This window comes from Stegastes partitus, unplaced genomic scaffold (genome assembly GCF_000690725.1).
Source record: "Stegastes partitus isolate 25-593 unplaced genomic scaffold, Stegastes_partitus-1.0.2 Scaffold1246, whole genome shotgun sequence".
NCBI classification, from domain to species: domain Eukaryota; kingdom Metazoa; phylum Chordata; class Actinopteri; family Pomacentridae; genus Stegastes; species Stegastes partitus.
The window spans coordinates 87,096-107,158 of record NW_007578977.1 but is presented as its reverse complement, the minus strand read 5'-3'; the positions used below and the strand labels follow the sequence as shown (position 1 = coordinate 107,158).

The 20,063-nt window shown below is 40.8% G+C and overlaps 2 protein-coding genes across 3 annotated transcripts in view; both read left to right on the top strand.

Annotated features, from left to right (window-relative positions):
* The first annotated feature begins 1,282 nt into the window (after positions 1-1,282).
* Positions 1,283-7,029, top strand: clic5a (chloride intracellular channel 5a). The gene is made up of 6 exons (XM_008297770.1): positions 1,283-1,511; positions 3,268-3,377; positions 4,323-4,448; positions 4,544-4,650; positions 4,743-4,924; positions 5,017-7,029. The coding sequence occupies exons 1-6, from the start codon at positions 1,455-1,457 to the stop codon at positions 5,179-5,181; spliced, it is 747 nt and encodes a 248-aa protein (XP_008295992.1). The 5' UTR covers positions 1,283-1,454; the 3' UTR covers positions 5,182-7,029.
* Positions 7,030-10,322: 3,293 nt separating this feature from the next.
* The window catches only part of mgat5 (alpha-1,6-mannosylglycoprotein 6-beta-N-acetylglucosaminyltransferase), a 92,011-nt gene continuing 82,270 nt past the window's right edge, over positions 10,323-20,063 (top strand). For both annotated transcript variants that reach the window (XM_008297769.1, XM_008297768.1), the window contains exon 1: positions 10,323-10,466. The gene's annotated coding sequence lies outside the window, so the exon portion shown is untranslated. The remainder of the gene's footprint in view (positions 10,467-20,063) is intronic.

Sequence of the window (20,063 nt, the reverse complement as noted above, 5' to 3'; positions counted from 1 at the left end):
ACTCAGCGGGAATTGCAGTGGGATTAGAAAGACCGAAGTCGAGCACCAAAGTATCCACACACCAGTCGATTTTCATGCTGACACATTAGCATATACTGGCTTCAATACTGTGCGTCATCAAAAAGGAATTTGGTCAGAGCTACTCATCTTTTCTAAATGTTTTTGAATTCTTAATGCCACTTGTACAGCCATTTTGACTCAAAATGGTGAATGAATGAATCAGAATCAGAAATGCTTTAGAGCTGTGAGTTCGCTCAACTTGTTAAATTAAGTTTTTAGGAAAGCAGATTTCCCAGGATGCATTGTTCGAGAGGTGAAATTCCCCAATGATTTTTTTTTAGTTTGTTAAATAAATAATCTGATGTTGGCGAGCTTCTGTGTTTGTTTCAATACAAAAAATGATCCAGTCAGAATAAAATACTTGGATATTACAAACACCATAGATGGTGAATCGATGATTTGCGTTACGCTTCATAAAGGGTTAAAGAAAACCTGTGTCGGTATTTTATATTTTTGTTGTGTCCAATCTGTCTGTGGTTCTCAGCATGAAGCCTAATGTTCCTAATGAAGATGTCAATCTTCATAATTGAGTCACAAATAAATTTTTTGGTTGTTGCTTCAAAAAAACAAAGCTCCATAACACAACAGCTGGGCACTGGAGTTTCTTTTAAACCTAACACCAGAGGACAAGATTCATAAAGGTTTTATTGTGGACTTTCTTCAGCTGACTGCTTCATTGGTGAAAATTGATAGCAGGATGATCATCGTTGGTTGGTGTACATTTTTTTTTTTCATCTGCGGGATTTTTTGGGACAAGTAGAAAAATATAAACCATCGCCACGTATCTGATAGATATATTGTGAATCTGGCTGCTGAAGTCTGCTCAATGTGCCACCATGATGAAGAAGTATGTGCATCCGAGCTGCCAGTAAACATCAAATACTCCCCACCCATCACATCTGACCCCAGTGAGAGTCTGCACCTCCGGTAACTCTCACAGAGTTTGACGTCACCCTGCAGGAAAGGCCAGGTGGGTGCAGCCCAGACAGACAGACAGACAGACAGACAGCGTGGGACCTGATGGATGCTGATGAGTCTGAGGAGGTGATTCAAAGTCACCCGGTTGTTGTCAGTCGCAGTGGAAGAGGTGGGAGGGGCAGGGCACCCTTGGGTGACTTGCTCTGCCCTTTTGCTGCTGACACCCCCGCCCCACCACAGGGGGTTTTATTTTTGTCACGCCCCACCGCCGAGGCCTCGGGTACAAACTGAACCCCTCACACTCCCTCTCCCTCCCCTGTGTCACACTCACACCGCATTCATCCTCAGCTGACACTCTGACAGAGCTGCTATGGGACCGAGCTGACTTCACCGAATGGACCTGGGATAGACTCACACACAAACAAACACACACCGACACTGTGGAAACTTAACACACAAACAAATTTTTCTTGACCATGACGGATATTGCGGCCGAGGAAGACAAGGACCCTGATATTGAACTATTTGTCAAGGTGGGGCTCTCAGTGTGTGCATTTTGGTGTGTGTGCATCACAAACTGACACTAGATCAGCTTTAGTCTGACGTCTCAATCTAAATTTTGTGTCTATTTTCCAATCCCACCCAGCATTCTGCCCATTGTAGTTGTTATTTTGTGGGTGTGAAGTCAAATTTAAGCTACATATGCAGACTTCAGCGCCAAAGCTGTGTTTTGGGCTGGCGGCTCCTTTAAGCGTGTGCATGCCATGTTGTTGTTGCATGCTGATTTTTCCGTGTGTTAACCTGACACCCACGTGCGCAGACAATCTCTCTCTTTCTCTCTCCCACTGAATTATTACTGGGGTCCTTTCAGTATTGAGAGAAGCAGCTTTAAATAGTCTAAGCTTATGATACAATATGTGTGTGGAGTTTTGTCTGTGTGTATTCATGCACAACTTTTAGCATGTGTCTTTTGTATAAGGTCAAAAAAAAGGGGGGAAAACAGGAAAACAAACCAAATTTGGATTTCTCATTGTAAATGTGAATTACTTCACACACACAGACAAAATTCATCACCCTAGCAATGTAGAAAACAACCAGAGTTTTGTATTTACATGAGTATATTTTCACCCAAACTATATGTTTTTCCTAAACTTAACCACTTAATTTTCTCGGCTAACAAAGTATTTTTGTAGAGTAAACAAAAGCAAACAGTGTCTGAAAATAAAAAATGAGCAAACTTGCCCTTTTTCTGTGTAAGAATAGGCCCAAAAAACATGGGAATCTATAAATTTTATATCCTTTATTGTGAAAAAAAACCCAATGTAGGTAGTGCACATTTTGGTGAAGCTCCACTGCCTTATGCTAAGCTAACTAGCTTTAGCTCTTTTTGTTGACCATTTTAAATATATGCAACACAATATTGTTACATAGCCAAACAGTTCCCCTACAACTAATTGAAAACATCCACTTTCCAAATGGTAAAGTGACTGCTTCCCTAATTTCCTGTCATAGAGAGAAGTGGTATGGAAATGTGAAAATGCATCATTCACCACCAGATAGTTTACACAATAGTCTGCTGTCATGTAAAGAGAGTTTAATAAAACTGGTTAAAACATATGCTCTGGATGGTTTCTGTAAAAAAATGCAACAAGTCTGCACTTGTTTCTTAAGGAGTCCTCAAAACAAGGAGGAGAAACATTTACTGCATATATACTTTTGGTGAAAGACAAGCGTCTTTGTAGGACAATGGGTCATATGATTTATACACAACATGTAGGAACCAAAAGTCCAAATAGGCAGTGAGGCAGCTAATGGAAGCAGTGTGGATTATTCATGTTGGACTTGGTGTCTCATTACAGTGTCCTGTTGCAGCTTTGCACATACACACAGACACACACACACACACACATGCACCCACCCACACACACACACATTTACCCTGGCGTGTTTGATCCTGTGTACACAAACCCAACCGCACTAGTTCAAACTAAAAGGCACTGATTCCTCTTCATGCGCCGTGTCAGTGATTTGAGTAATTGATGGAGCACTCGGTCAGTCAGCATGTCAGGAGTGAGTACATTGTGTATCTGTGTGTGTGTAAACGTGTCCAGTTTGTGTGTCTGTCCCTGTCACTGTGTTTATGGATGTGTGTATTAGCAGGGGAGTAAGTCGGCATATCAAGGATAAGCGTTTGTCTGCATGACAAATAGACGCACGGGCGGTTTTGCACACAGTCGTAAAGTACATTTGTGTGAGTGTTAGTCGCTCACCGTGTGTGTTTGTGTGCAGGCTGGAAGCGATGGGGAGAGCATCGGAAACTGTCCCTTCTCCCAGAGGCTCTTCATGATCCTGTGGCTGAAAGGAGTCGTCTTCAATGTCACCACTGTTGACCTAAAGAGGTAATAATGACATTTTATTATCGTTATATCATGTTAAAAATGCTATAAAAGACAAGCAAAGAAGATGAATAAATATGAAGTTTAACTCTCTAAGTAGTTGCCAGTACCAACTTAAAGATGGCCACATTTCAGTCTTCTGTTTGTGGTAGTTTTGCATTTAAGTATGTACACAACCTCCAGCAAGTTAGTTGCTCAAAGAACCTGAAACTGGCTGGAGCTGGCTTTTTAAACACACTAGTGGGTCGGCCATTCTGTCCATTTTCCACCTGAAATCTCACATAGAGGTCACAGTTTATATTTGTTCAGCATCTAAGCAGGATACCTTTAGAGTCAGTGTTACATTTTGCATATATGTAAAGCTCCACCTGGTGTAAATTTCTCCCCAAGTAGAGCTAAAAATTTGTATCTGCATGCAGTTTTGCAAAAGTTATGCTACAAGGGCTGCAGTGTGCATGCCTGGCAATATTGTGCATGCATTAATACAGCGTATGTGTGCAATAGTGACCTCCCAAGTGGACGAGAAAGTAGAATAGCCTGTGTGCATGACCACAGTGGAGTTCTAGCATGGTGCGCTAGCAATGCTAAATGTTAAACACTTCATTTTTGTGCAGCAAACTTATTCAAAGATTATGTTTTTTGTTACATAGTTGTACTTTTGCTTCTAAAATAAAGCCAAAAATTGTTCCCTGTAGCTGTTTAAAGTGTATATTTGTTAGCAGTCGTGCATGGACCTACGCAGCATCACGTCCACTTGAAAAAAGTTTAAGAGATGCGTTTAATTATGCTCCAAGTGCTGCTTCGAGAAATACACAATGGTAATAAACTCTGAGGTTCACACTGAAGACCATTTAATTGTTATGGGGAATTTGAGCTGTATTATGTGATCGTTTGTTCACTGCAAACTATAATGTTTTCACTGACAAAAAATGATTCCACTTTGATAAGGAAACCAGCCGATCTGTACAACTTGGCTCCAGGGACACACCCGCCCTTCCTCAGCTTCCAGGGAGAGATTCTCACCGACGTCAACAAAATAGAGGAGTACCTGGAGGCTGAGCTTTCGCCACCAAAGTAGGGCCTCACACACAAACACACTCGCACACAAAAGGGTATCAGACAGCAGGGCAGCCAGCACCCTGACATCATGTTAACACCTCGTTCCTCAGGTATCCCACACTCGCTGCCAAGAATCGTCAATCCAACACAGCAGGAAACGACATCTTCGCCAAGTTCTCAGCTTATGTCAAGAACACGAGACCAGATAAACATGAAGGTGAGGACGCGATCCAGAATTTAACTTTATTAATCGCTACCAAAATCTCAACAGAAGCATTGGTTTATCATCTTTAATGATCTGTGTTCCAGCGTTGGAGAGGACTCTAAACAAGTCCCTGGCTCAGCTGGATGCGTATCTGTTGAATCCGCTGCCGACGGATGTTCAGTCGGGACGCCACAGCGGTGATGGAGAGTCTAACCGCAAGTTCCTGGATGGAGATGAACTGTCGCTGGCCGATTGCAACCTTCTGCCCAAACTTCATGTCTTCAAGGTAACCGGCCTCTGGAGTGATTTCTTTACATTTGGTTCATTTCATTTCATAAATTTGGCCTTGATGGCAGCATTACTGCTTGTTTTTGGCAGGTGGTTGCAAAGAAGTACAGAAACTACGACATCCCGTCTGAATTCAGAGGGCTGTGGCGCTACCTTGGCAACGCCTACGACCGAGACGAATTCACCAACACCTGCCCGGCCGATGCGGAAATCGAACTAGCCTACAAGGACGTAGCCAAGAGGCTGGGGAAATAAATGCACCTCAACCACAAGCACTAAAGTAGTCTGTAAAAAAATCTAAAGAATCACACTCTTAACACTAATGTAGAAAATATTACTAAATGCAGCACAGCAGTTGCACGGTGCTAAAACTAAGTCATCACTTTTTTAAAGGTACTGTGCAGCAAAAAGTTTGATGCCTTGAAAAAATTTTAGGGTTGTGATGATTATGTCTGTGTGATTTAAAAAAAAACAAAAAACGTTAGGTGACTTTTATTTATTAAGGAAAAATGTGAATAGTTTGAAACACAAAACACAGAAAACTGAATAATTACGAATGAACTGAACAATTAAGAATTAAACAGAGAAACAATAATCTATTTGTGAAGAAATTAAAATGGATAGTAAACGTTTCGAACACTTTTTCATATAATTCATACTGATGGCGGGAATTAAACAAAGAACTGCAAAGCACCACGCTACCAGAGGATGTTCATTTTTGGAGCTTTTCAAAACCAAAAAAAAGTGCAAAGAATAAATTAAACATTGTTATTATGTCTTTGCTTCAACTTGTGCGGCAAACGTTAGCATGTGTTGCTAGTTAGCTTAATCAAGTGTTGCTACCAAAGCCAAGAAGCATAGCATTAGCTAACCTTTAGCTTTTGCCAGAAAATTCTGCATTAGTTGCTGTCTCTTTGCGTAATATCATGGCTGTAGCTCTGAAGTGCTCATTTAAGATGTCTCTATTGATTCTTGTTAAAAAAGAAATGATATGGAAACAAACTAAAAGCATTTTCGAGCAGTTTATGAAGCTAATATTAGCTTTCTCGGCTAACTTGCTACAGCTAAGCTGGAATTTTACTTGGTAAAACTGACAGCAGCAGGACAAATAGACTCGTTTTGCATGTCTATCTGTAATTAAAACCCCTTTTTCTTTTGGAAGAAAAAGATTTTGGGTACATTTAGGAAGATGGGTGTGAGCAAACAGAAGTGTCAAAGTTGAAGGAAAGAATGAAGTTTTGCTAATAAAGCCAGTGCTATAGGTATACTTTCCCAAGCTCTGTTGAAGTATTATCCGCTCACTAAACAATTCATTGTCATAAATTTATTTTACAGGAATATTGAGATGCGTAGAACAGGGTTTGATTGCCTGTCGCCTTTTCCTTCCGTGGATTTATGTATGATTTGCATTTAAGTATCCACATTGCAGGGTGTTATTGGAAAACACTGCTGCGCATGTGTTTCAGCCAAAGTCTTTAACTGGTGCAGTGTCAGCTTTGTAGGCTTTAGAGATGTGGTGTCTCTTTTTCCTAATGCAGCAATGAACATTTTATTTGACTAGTTTAATTTTGTGTTTCAGACACATCTCCTTTGAAGGTTACAAATCTCCTCCTGTGTTTTTATAGCCACACACCACAGTTTACAGTCCACACTTACACTGACAGTCCTTATCTATAAAGGCCTATCGTTGCATTTCAGATTAAAAGCATGTCGTCATTCTGTTAAATTAACAAAGAAATTAAAAAAAAAAAAAAAAGTCTTCATGGAATCACGAAAAAGACAATGTAGCCATCCAGTTGTGTTCTTATGCGATTTAATGCACATTGATGGTAGTGAATGTCATTTTAATTATGAGTGCCTTAGTGGGAATCAAGCTCACCTCTGCCCTCAGCTCTTTGTGTCTGTACAGTAAATTATGTTTGAATATAATAAGAATGTGAATTTTCCAAAGGCTTTTTCCATCTCTGCGGAGCGGTGTGAGATTACTATGTCTGTAAATGATCAGCAGCTTTATTCATAATCTTTCTGATGATTAGAACCTTGAAGCCACTGTGTATACTATGTCGCTTATTTGAATAATAAATCTATTTTCTCAGAGACCGAGCTTCGGGGTTGTGGTTTTTCAATGGGAGCTGACATACCTCAAGCTGATGTATGAATGTGGTGTATCCATACAAAAGTTCCTGCAAGTAGGCTGATTTGTAGATGAAAATGCATGTCATCGTAGGTGTAACATGTGAGTGAATCCACGTGCTTATCTTACTGAATCTTGGACGTCATCTGCATATATTTAGCATGATTAAAAACATGTGCCCATATATAGCTATTTGAGCTGCCACAATCCCTCCTTAATCTGTCATGATCAATAAACTGAAAAAAAAACAAGGTGGTGCTATATTTTATTGTCTGAATACTGTTATAAGTGTCTGCGGGAACTCAAGATCCTCTTTACAAGATAGTAGCTGAGTCAGAAAATGCTCGGCTTGCAACACTACAAGGGCCGATGTCCAATATAGACCTGATAATACAGCAGCTGTTGCAATACCTGAATGCTTTTCATAACCATACAGGGGCCCATTGCTGTGCAAAGTCAGAGCAGAATGACAACCAGCAGATGGCAGCAAACACAAAGTTTTGACTGGTTTGAACAATGGAAACCCACAGTTAGGGATCGTCTCCCAACAAATGTCACTTTTATATCCACCATGCAGACCTGCTGGGAATCAAACATTGTGTCTGATTTTTCTATTTTTCTCTCTTTTTTTGGATGATTTGCAAGTTGTGGGATATGGTAATATGAACACATTTTAAAAGGTTTCTTCTGATCTAGTGTCTTAATTAGGAACAGATTCTTAAAAAGCAGTGTTTTTCTTAGAAATGATGTGGTGAAGCGTTTTAGCTTTATGACACACTCTCCATATTGGTATTCCGTATTGTCTCTGTAGATGAGTGCAAAATACTTCACTGTAAGTTAGAGCTCTGCATGCAAAATTCCATTTAATAATAAGTATGACAGTAAAATAACTGAAGTATCAAAAATACTTGATGCAGGAAATGTACATTTTATGATTAATACAGTGGTGTGAATGTGATTCTGGTTGCACTTCATGGTGCAAATGGTGAGCTTGGAGGTAATTTTAAATGTAATTCCTGGCAATCGTACCAATAAACAAGGAAACCTCTGTCTGCATCTGAGTCTCTGTTCTTTGTATATTTTCAAAACTTTCCTAACTAAAGCCCCTTTTGGCGCAGGTGTATCGCTGGGAACCCAAGAAATTTCAAGTCTGCACTCGATTGGAACAGCGTTGGCCACTTTTGGGGTCTTTTTCGTGTCAGAACTAGACCTTTTACTTCCTGTGAATGGAGCTTGAGTTGCCCTTGTTGCTAAGGCAACATCATCAGTGTCAAATGCATGATGTGATGTAATGATATCACACTTGGCATTATGTTTTATGGCTCTGAATGGGCACCGCTCTGGTGTGGCTAATGCGACATCAGTATAGGAAAATGGATGGTGTTAATATCAGCTTTCAACTGACGTTGGCTTCTTCAACAGACACTGTTTTCAATCAGCGGCGAGTTTCACATCAGCTTTGACATACTGATGAACTGGTGTATGCAATTCTATAAACTCATTATAGAGAGGAGAAGTCTGGCTCCTTCTGGTGTTTCTCCATTAAACCTTTTCACAGAAAAACTATGTAGTGACAGACAAATGGTTTTGTAATCCTATTTGAAGTGTGGTATGATTCATATGTGTGATATTTGACAGCTTCAAAGATTTTTCTTGCAAGTCTGAAAAGTTGCAGTTTGTCCTCAAAGTGTCATAGACTGTGAAAATACTGCACATAATTAGAGATGCCACGACCCAAAGTTGCACAAGTGGTGTTATTTTAACTGTCCACAAGCCAGTTCAAAACTATTTCAATTAAATAATGTATAATTAGTATGAATAGGCGCACATTCAAAGAGGCTACAACCCCAAACAAAACAGACAAAAGAGGACAGAAGTTTACATCATGCTTATGTGCCTGCAGGGATAATATGAGAAAAGCTGACTGACAGGATAAAAGGCACTTGAACATACATCTCAGAGCTTTACAGTATGCTCATCACCGGAGGGCTCAACTACAGAACACGATTAACGAGGTATGTTGAGCCTAAAGTCACAGTTTTCAGTGTCTCTCTTTTAACCTGCTAGATCACCGTGGTAACTGATGCTGCACTGGTAACCCACTCTGAAGAAGGTTAATTTCAAAGTTAGCGATTTAAATCAGTTGTAAGAGGCACGTCCAGACCTGGTGACTGTATGAGTTATACAGTTTCTCAGCTGATAGAATATATATTATATATATTATATCTGCAAACCTGGTACAGTATCTAAAAATGTATATGTCGTGTTGCCACAGGAACCCACATATATTGGTGAGGTAGAAAATGCACAAATATGGCTTTGTGTTTGACCTTAATTTGACTTTAAGTCCATTTCACACCGCTTGGTTTGCAGCTAATGGATCAAGCATTACTATATTGGTATTAATCACAGAATATTAAATCAGTAACATTAATTTCATTTTGATTTAGCCTCACACTAAAGCGATTATGGTACAGTGTCTGAACTAAATCCACTTGTTCAATATCATGTTCAAATGAATGAAGTTCAAAACGCAACAGCTCTGATGTGCAGCTGTCATATTAGAATTTAGTATTGAGAGTGCACTGAGCTGTAAAATAAATATGTGAAATCACATGACTAAAGATTTTCCACGAGCATTCCTCCCTTGCATTTGTAACACATTTTAAAATTCCTCATAGCTTCCTATCATACCAACCTGTTCCTCTAGACTGAAATAGGCAGCTCACGATTGTCCCATTTTGTGCGGATGAGAGGCACATTTATTTATTTTAAAGATATTTTTTTGGCTTTATTAGATAGGACAGAGAGAGAGACAGGAAAGTGGCGGAGAAGAATGGGGAAAGGACCAGCAGCAAGGGGTCATAAGCGGGGACTGTAGGCCCTATACATGGAGCACTAGCTCAACCAAGTGGGCTGTAGCGACGCCCCATAAATGCAGGGACATTTTTTTACTGTAAATATCCCTGACATTCTTTTGCACATTGGTTTCCTTATCTGTCTTGAATGTGACATCTGTGAACGACCTTGAAACTTGCTTTGCAGTACAGACAAATGAATGCATAAAAATGAACCAGAATGCAGGAAGTGTTTCAAAACTTCCTAGAGGTTTATTTTGTATTTGTTCATTTTTTTATTACCTCTATCCAGTGTTGCCAGTCCCTAGTATGGTGTTATTTTTCGTTTTTTGGGGGGGCCGGTAACACGCACACGGTCCCTAAACTCTGCTTCGCTTTGTGCCAGTGGGCAGAGCGAACACAGGGGCTCGTGCTCTGCGCCTGGAATCTCATCTTTCCAGTCAGAGCGACACAACGACGTCTCCTCTCGCTCCTTTCTCGGCGCTTTTTGAGTGTTATTACCGCCTTATAACGACCCTCCGGGGCTGCCGACGGAAACCGCTACGAAGGTAAGACCCGTTCCTGTCACCGTTATCCTTCAGGAGCTCGTTTTTTGCCGATTTGTCGCGTCGGAAATACCGGACGGACGGTACGGAGAAGGCGCAGTGTTTCAGGGAGAGTGGGCGACTTGTCATTGCGGCGGAGCGTGTTTTTGTTGTGAGACGTGTGGTGGTGGTGGTCGGTCGAGGTAGCTAGCAAAAAAACCCAGGGAACAGGGAAGCTAGTGCAGGCAGGAACTGTGGTAGCTGGCTTGTGAAGGCGGCTGGCTGGTGGGTAACAGAGCTGGGGAGCTAACGCTAGCTGATTTTTTCTTCCAGCCAGTTAGAGAATCAGGACGTTCATCGCCGCAGCGAGCAGGGGGTCCCATTGTTATTACACGGCCGGTTTAGCTAGCTTCTAAATGAAAGTACGGTGGGATACAACGAGCAGCTAGCATCACTGAGCAGGAAACAGGTTGTCAAGAGAAAAAAAGCTTCAACTCCCAAGTCCTCTACATAAACGATGAGTCCTCTTAGCTGTAATTCACCACAAGTGACCCTCGTTGTTTCAGTATTTACAACATTCACACAATCAATGACCTTCTTCCTCTTTCCTGATCTTCCTTATATTCTTAGGACAGTTTCAGTAGACACAGCTAACCGAGCTTTTTTTTTCACACACCTTCCACAGATGATGTTTTGGTGACAGGCTGTGAAAGTTAATCATGTTAATTCATGCCCTGTGGGTCCACAGCCTTTCTCTTTTTTCCCCCCCAGTTATGCTTCGCTGCAAAGACCTGTATTTTTGGCCAGCAATATACAAAATAACACCTGAGAATGCCTTGGGAGCAGTGTCTGCTACATAACTAATTCATTATGGCAGACTTACAAGCCAAGATTACTGAGCTTTATGTTTGCTAGAAGTTTTTTTTAAGTGCAAGCAACACTGGTCATGCCTTATAAATACAATCAGCTCTAAAACTGACATTGCAGTCCTGTGTTTTTCCTCTAATATAGAATATTTTCTCACCAGATGACTCGAATAGCTATTTAGAAAGAATAATTCTGTGTGGAATGATTGGCTGGTTATGCAGGGGAGCAATTCAGAATTGGACAAAAAATATTTTTTAAAAGCTGAAAATAAAAAAATCAATTTGGAGCAAGTTTCATATAACGCTGGCGAAGACACCCAGAAGTGTTATTTTTTTGCTTGGGATGGCATTTAGATGTGGACACTCGTCATGCAGAGCTGTGTCAAACAAATCAGTATGGAGAAACTGCTGACACAGTACCTGTTTTTGGTCAACATCATCCTTTCTGGAATATTTCCGTGCAGCAGCAGCAGCAGCATTTCTTTTTGCAACCAGATCTTCCCGTTCAGTGTTTCAATCCTGTTCCTTAGACACTGTGCTGTACAAAGGGATTGGTTGTCTACGTACTTAAATCAGAGTATGTGTCAGTCAGACTTTTATTGTAGGCGAGTAACGGAAATTGAAGTTTTCTCTTTTGTAGTATGATGTGTTGGTGGTTGTTTTGACGTACTTTACATTTGCACTTTCTGCACATGTTGATGCTGAAATTGTGCGACGCTGGAAACAACGTAGGGCGAGTGAGAAACCGTTAGCTCACCGGTGCAGTCCAGTAATTTTCAGCCTGCACCACGAGTAACCTCGTGTAATCAGGTTTCTACTTGCCGATCTGATTATCCGAGATGTATCCTGTGTCATTATCATGCAAGCTGCAAATGTAATTGTGCGTACTTTCAGCGAGGAGATGCTGGTTTTTGGTGGGTGATCAGCAACAATGATTACAAGATAGATTTCTCCACAAGGACCCTGAAGTATATTTTATCTTATTCATTGTGACCCAGCAAAAAAAAAATTCCCCTCCTTCCTGCTTATGATCCTGGAGCGTACGCTGTGAGCTAATGCTGAGCGTAGTGACCATCCAGAGGTGAGCCACTGACTGCCCCTGGCTTTATAAAGAGCTCTTTCAGCCGCCTTTTTTGCTGGAGCCTTTGGGATTATAAATCCTGAGGAAAAGGAGCTTTGCTTCGGTGGCATGCTTCACTGGCAAGAAATCGTTGGAGGGTGTGAGTGTGAGGAGGTGGAGGAGGGGGGTGCACTGGTGGGCTCGGGGTGGAGAGCCAGCAGAGGCAGTGGAGGGATGAGGAAGGAGGGATTGAAGATGGAGGGATCGGGGAGAACTGAGCTGTGGTGATGGATGCCACGCAGGAAAGTGGAGCACTTGGCCTTTCTGTGATTAAAGGGCTCCTGTTCTCTCGGCACAAATGCACACACTCACATACACACCTGCCTTTTCTTATTTGTGTGGTCGATCTGGCTACTGGCCGCTAAGACGAAAATTTCTGTATCTCCAAAGCCAGCGATCCCTAACAGTGATTCGATTTCTAATGGTATTAAATGTCAGGTTCACTATGAAGAATACTTACGGCCAGGCAGAGGTATAAAAACAGCTTTTTGGGGTAAAAAATCGTGCCATGTTCAGCCAGAAACCTCGCTCCATGCAAATGCATTCACAAGTCAGCCTGCTGTTTGGAGCTCTACGTTTGCAAAGCCCTCATTTTTTCAAGCAGAATGTGGCACAGTTTAGTTCTCTTCCTAACTTGATTTCAGTTTCAGGACAAAAAGACTTGAGAACAAAAAAAGGTTAGCTCAATAAATGTGGTTAGACTTGCTTGCCAGCATAGATGACTGTCACTGCGACTAAAAATCTTCCATGTCAGGCCGGACTTTATTTCAGACCACAGACAGAGAAGGTACCACTGCTGATGTCTTTTAAAGCGTTTTAGAGGATTTGGACTTGCATTAGGAGTGAAGACCAGAATAAGGATTAGTTTTATGTCAGGGAAAGTGCTATGAGTTAGTGCACAGGTTTAGGGATTTAATGTAGTCAGTGAAAGGCCTGCTGGTATCAGTGTGTGTGTTCGCATACGTCCCGTTGCATAACAGTTCACTGCCCCTAAACGCTTAAGTTATAGAAAAGCCATGTCAGCTGAAAAGAGTTTGCAGTTTTTTGCCAACAAGTAATTTTGTTGTAGGAAAATCTTTTATTTTTTTTGATGTGCCACCTTGTGTTATCATTAACAACAAAGGTTGTACGCGGCGGTTGACAGGAAAAAGCAAGCGTTGCTGTGTCTCGCTTCGACACTTCATCTGCAATTCTCACCCACTCTTTTGTCAGCGGGCATGTTTTCGACATGCAGGTCAGGTTCCGGGTGGTCTTGTCCTCTCTCTCGTTTCATGTCAAGTGGTGGCAGGTCAGACGTGTCAGTACTACTCTTAAGGAAAGTCACACCTTAACAGATATAGTGCTTCAGACAAGCATACCAATATATTGTATTAACAGCAGCTGAGGAGCAAAAGGAAACCTGTCTATCCGAGTGTATAAGGTTTGCACGGAGCTTGTATTTGGTTTGTGGGTGGCCATAGACATCAGAGGATGCAGAGCGATATATGAAATGTGAAGAGCAGTTCCTGTGACGTCTGTCATGCAGTTCTTGGCCGGAGTTGGTCACCGGTATTTCCCAGAAACAGTAACTTCTTCTTTTTTTTTTTAAAACAAAACCGTTAACTGCCCTGTCTTTTCCTTCCTTTTGTATTTTGGCTACAACTTTTTCTTGATAGTTTGTCTCCAAATGATAAAAAAAAAAAAGAGGACTGAAAGGGAATTAAAAAAATGAGTTTGCAAAACTGCAAAGAAATTTTTGGCTTACCTCCAAATTGACTTCCTTTTCCATGACAACAGTGTGAAATTCAGCATGTTTGGTTTCTCCCTGTTCCAAAAGTGCTGAGGCGATTCCTTTTGTGAAGACAGCGTTGAGTTTCACTGATTCCCACCAGCGAGGGGGAAAAAAAACGCGTATCTTCACAGGCGCTCCGGGTGTTGAGGCTGTTCGGGGACTCTGCTCAATCAGAGCGACCTCTTTCTAAAAGGTCCCTGGCGTTTTTACAATTTATTGGATTTAGCCTTCCAGGGTGGTGTTGAAATGATTCTCGTGAAGGTTAAAGGTGGAGATCAGGTGGAAAAAAATCTATCACAAGTCAAATCACAATATATGTCAGAAAAATCGCAAGTAGTAATTATTAGTGATAATTCGACATCTGTTAGTTGTTATTAGTGATTCTTAAGTAGGAATTATTCCTATCATTCCTGCAAACAGGATTCAGATGATTCACTCTTAAAACATACCTCACATAATTAGCATACAAATCTTACAAGAAAGAACTTGTTCAGCTTGACTCTGCATTCAACGGAAATCTTACAGGAAAGCATCAGCTGTGTTAGTAACCGGTCAGATTCACAGAACCTTTAAGAATGAGCTTAAGATATGATTCACTTTTAACCATATCTCACCACAATTAAAGTAGGAAGATGACATCGATTTTTATGTTCCACAAATGACATTAAACAGAGGAACAAAGTGGTGATTGCACAAATAAAACACTCTTGTGCAATATCAAAGAAGTAATAAATCTAATCACAATAATTACATTGGCTCTAAGTTGAACAGTCGGGTATTTGCTCTGATGTAAACATTAAAACCAACAGTTTACATTATTAAAAATACAGACCTCACAGTAGGACATCAGTGCAACAAAACACTTGTCGTTACTGAGATTCAAATCTTTCATTTTCGCTGTGTTTCTGATGACTGATTCAGTCCTCCGTGCTGAGTGGGATGATGCTGGAGGATACCACAAGTTCTGTCATTTCTTAGAAACTACCTCAGTGCTTCACTGTCAGGACTATTTATCCTGATTAAATCTGAGCAAAGAATGTGCTCAAAATAGTCAGTAGCCTGTTTTCCGCGTTCTCGGCACTTGCCCGTCCGGTTTTTTTAAACAACTGTCATTTTAGGAGGAAAGCCACTTTAGCTGTGACTACTGTTAGTATGGATCATTTTATACTTCCTGATCATTGCTGAAACATGTTTTAACTGCTCACAGATCTTCACACTTCTCACAGTTACATTTATACTTCCTTTTTGGGAATTCTTTTCCATATGTGGTCCAAAAGTTCTGCTGTCATTTTGTAACCATGTGGTTAATGCTGATCGGAAATCACAGGCGCAATCATTGTTCAAGTGATCACAGGTTTTCTTACTTGTGGCTCACTGATCACAACTGTATGCACTTTGATTATACTACTGTGTTTCCAAATAGTCTTTCTAACAGTTTTTGATTGTCCATTTGAAGACATGATCTACTTGTCAACTTGATCTGACATTTAAGTAGTATTGCACAGGGGTGGACTCATTTGTGTTGTTGTCTACTGGTTCGATTAAATTAAATTTTAATTCCAAATATGCAGATTTGCATCTTTCTTTTTGCTCATATTTATTCGTGGCTAGGTAATATCAATCAATCAATCAATCAATCAAATTTTATTTATATAGCACTTTTCATGTGCAACAACAACAATCACAAAGTGCTTTACAACATTTAAAAACAACAAAGCATTTAAAAACATTACAGCATTTAAAAACATTACAACATTTAAAAAATAAAATAAACCCGTCCCTCCCACCCTCCATGCATACACATACACATACAATAAATGTATTTGCGCACACACAGACGCACACACAGACTGTGATGTTCTGTTTTGATTGGTCACAGTCTGACACTTTATTTTCAGCGAGATCGAATCAGCGAGTGCGCTGAGTAGCGAATGTGAGAAAGTTAGCCGAGTTACTTATTTAGAGATTGCGTTGTGTCTCTTGTGCGATGTAAATTAATGTGTGTTTACATGCAAGGTAATGATGGTGTTACTTCCTGTGGTGGGGTGGTTGTGCTCAGGCACCACTTCACTTTTTGATCTTATTACCTGACTTGCTGGAAGGCTGATCAAATACAGGAAGGCAGTTTTTTTTTTTCTTCTTCTCCGTCCTACACAAACGACACACATTTTCACCCTCGCCATCACCATCTCGGGCTTTTATTGTGAGTTTTTTATCAGTTAAGTCACATTTATTTTTTTAAAATATTACTGAAACATATATTTTCTGTTATTCTCTTCAGAATTCCATTTGAACATGTGTATGTTTGTATGACTAGAGCATCAAACCAGTACCCCTGAAGAGCCGTTTGAGCCCATCGAAGACTCAATAAAGAACACATTAACATTGATCTGGGTACCTCTCACATTTTAGATAAACTGCCTGACCAGCAGCAGCAGCAGCAGCAGCAGCAGCAGCAGCAAGGGAAAGCCTGTCTCCAGCCACGGTTTTCGCTGTTGATATCTCGTTACGAGCTGGATTCACACCAGTAAGGTGACGAAGCTGCAGCATGTGCTGTTTCTCTGGAGGGCCTAATGAATAATTAAGAGGTGGGGCTTATGTGAAGAAGTCCATTAAGATGCAAAGTCACACTAGTCTCCATGGTAGCAGGGCCATATCATCAGGATCACGTCTCCTTTGGCCAGGCGGCGGCAGCAGGAGAGCTAGCACAGTCTGGGAGGAATTTCACTTAACTGGATGAGTTTTCAAAAAAGAATTCCCTAATACTTCAATAATCCGTAATATCTGAGCCTTTTAGCTTCAAATGGAGGGTAGTCAGGAGGAAACAGAGCTCAAGTTTTCATAGTTGATGCTCCTTGTTGAGCTTTTGATGTCTGAAATAATTATTGACAGAAAGTGAATCTGCCAAAAGTCTTAAAAATAAACTAATTGTGGTTAACCCTCTGAGCGCTAAGTGGGATCATTTTTTAGAATATAAAATCACACAACTCTGCAAGCAGCAGGCGAACAATTAGTCATTTCTCTCATTATTTATTGTACCACATGTGGAATCGAGATTTCCAGCATTTTTCCAGGTGCCCATAGGTGTTACCACTTCTGAGAGAAACAAATGGTGACCTTACAAACTGTAGATATTTTCATTTGCCTGCCATGAATTCTCAGTTGCACCAAAGCTTTTGTATTTTAATAGTATCTGTTGCAATTTGTGGCACATTTTTAAACAAGCACAATAAACCGATTTTTAATAAAATATCAAGATTTCAAGGTCAGATTTTGATTTATTTTCCTAATAAAACTTGATGCCACACGATTAGTTCAAGGACTGTCAGAACATTGAAATGCAGCAGTTCCTTCTGGTGGAACAGCCTCTGGTAAACTGTGTCTTGGTTGTTTTTAAAAGAGATGACATGCCTTTAAAATCCACGGGTGAGTTTTTGAGTTTGGATGGTTTGGTCATGTCTTCGTTTTCTGCGAGTGAATACGTTCGGAGTTTTCGCTCTGGCTAAACCAAACGACGAGTGCTCAAATGACTCTCAGACAAAATCAGTCAAATAGCTGCTGTTTAGCCGTTCTTGTTTGTAATGTTGCCATGGAGGTTATCTGGTTATCACTAGATCATTTCAATGCTGAGGAAAACGTTTTCAGGAAAGTTCTGCACTCAACAAAACACCATCTTTTCGCAAAAATTTTAAGTGGGACATCAGAGATAATGATATCATCTAAGACACACTAAATCTAAAAATATGTTTCATAAAAAAGTAACGCTGCTGGCTGAGATCTCAGCAGCTACCTGGGCGCGAGAAGTCAAGAACCTATTTATATTCTGGGGCAAAATGGATACTTTTTCAAAGCTAATTCATAATTGATGGCCAAGGCTACATCTAGAGCATATTTCACTACCTTTTGTGGTTATGCAACAAGCTCTTAGTGTATGTTATTTTAGTTCAGAAGAATGCTCTCTCTCTTTTAGACCCGGAGTAATGCAGTGGAATTAATCCAGACCTCCGTCAGCCTGCTTTACCTTTATAGAATATGCCCGAAACCACACTTTAAAGGAGGCTATTTCCAGCTCTAATCACAGATATAGAGAACTGGATGGAGTCTTCACCTCGCTCAGCCATCTGTCCTGCTCTCAACAGTTCAGCGTATGACGGAACAAGGGCAGAGGCTGATTAGGGCTCCGGTGGAAAAGATATTAAAGCCCGAGATGATTGTTTTGACAATGATGCGATATCATTGTTCACTCCTAATCCCTGTGACTTTATCATGAAGTCGTTACATCTGGGAAGGGAAAAATAAACCAAGGACACATGATTGCTGCGGGATAAACTGAAGCCGTTCACTGCAAGCGTTCCGATTGGATATTGCTACGGCCTAGAGCAACCTTGGTAAATCTGAGGCGATGTATCTGAGAGCTGGAAAAACAACATATTAGGCATTTTTCTTTGAATGCTTAGTCAGGGATGGCTCAACTGGTATTGAATTAAAAATCGACTCATCTTTGTGTGGAACTTTGAGTCAAATAATGAACCTCGCTTATGTTTTGTTCCTGAGTAATCAGTGTGTCTGTCTACACACACTGCAGAGTCTGTTAATTACCATTTCTCATATTCTTGGTACTTTTTAGTAATTGTTTCTTGGAGCTATATTAGAATTTTTACCTTCATAATGTCGTTTTTGACAATGAAGTTCACTCGCCATCTGTTCGACTTCCCAGAAATACATGTATTTAATTTAAAATCACTTGTTGCACCTTGATTACAAACAGATGGTGTTGAATTTTCTACCTCGACAATAAAGAGTCTTTGTTCAGTTTTCCCACTTTATTCTGGAACAGTAAAGGCTTTGTATTAAATAACAAGGTCATCCATGCAACCAACACAGATATACAAAGTAAACTGTTTTCATTGTGTGCCGCTTAAATCAAGTCTAAAGTTTCAGAATGGGAATGAGGCCATTTAGACAATAAGCAATATCTCGTTTGTAAGCACGACTGCTGCTGTACTTTTTTCTAATTTGTGGTCTTTGTCAGATAAAATGTTTCCAGCCACAGCAAGCACACCCATCTTACAAAACATTTTTCTGCTATTTCGTGACCATAGAGTCGAACAGAGCTTCCTCTTTTCATGTCTAGCTGTCCTTATCAGTGCTACAGTGTGCTGCGTACTTTAAACTGAACAGCTAAGCTGAAATTTCATTTCTTTTGTCCTCAACAGGACAAAGTCCTTTGCAGCAGCAGATTTGGGGGGACACTGATTTCTCCCAGGCTTGAATGATTCAATTGTTTCTGTCTCTACCGCCTCTTTAACCTGCAGAGTTTTATGTGCTGCAACTTCTTCCAACAATGAAAAAACCATTCAGCGGGTTGTTACGGTATCATCTCAAGTTGCGAAGGATCATATATTCTGCAACCTTAGCTGGCTGTCATCGCAGAGTTTCACTGGGCTGCTGCTGGTGAGAGCCAGAGGGCTCCCTGCCAGACAAATTAAGATCCTGAATTAGAAACCAGAAGGTAACGAGAGGAGATATATGCGCTGCGGGGAGGTGGGGCTTTGAATGGCTGCACTGAAACTTTCCCCAGAGATCATTGGGCATGGCCCGTCACTGGAAAGCTTCCCAACAAAGGGGTGATGTTGCATGATCAGTTTCAGTGTTAAATAAGATGGATAGATGTAGGCAATCAGGCCAGGCAAGAGAGCCAGCTCCGACTGAGAAATGTGTGTTTTCAGAAACAGAAGTGATTGAGTCAGTGTTCTGTGTAGTTTTTGGCTCGTGCATCTTACAGCGATGTACCGTGGGGTACTCAGAGCTGCGTTGCTCTCTGATAAAACAGCCCCAGAGCCTCCCATCCTTGTCAGCTCCCA

Coding starts and splice junctions, on each gene's coding strand:
- clic5a (XM_008297770.1), top strand. CDS start 1,455: ATGACGGATATTGCGGCCGAGGAAGACAAGGACCCTGATATTGAACTA. Junction 3,378..4,322: donor ACCACTGTTGACCTAAAGAG/GTAATAATGACA, acceptor CACTTTGATAAG/GAAACCAGCCGATCTGTACA. Junction 4,925..5,016: donor CCAAACTTCATGTCTTCAAG/GTAACCGGCCTC, acceptor TGTTTTTGGCAG/GTGGTTGCAAAGAAGTACAG.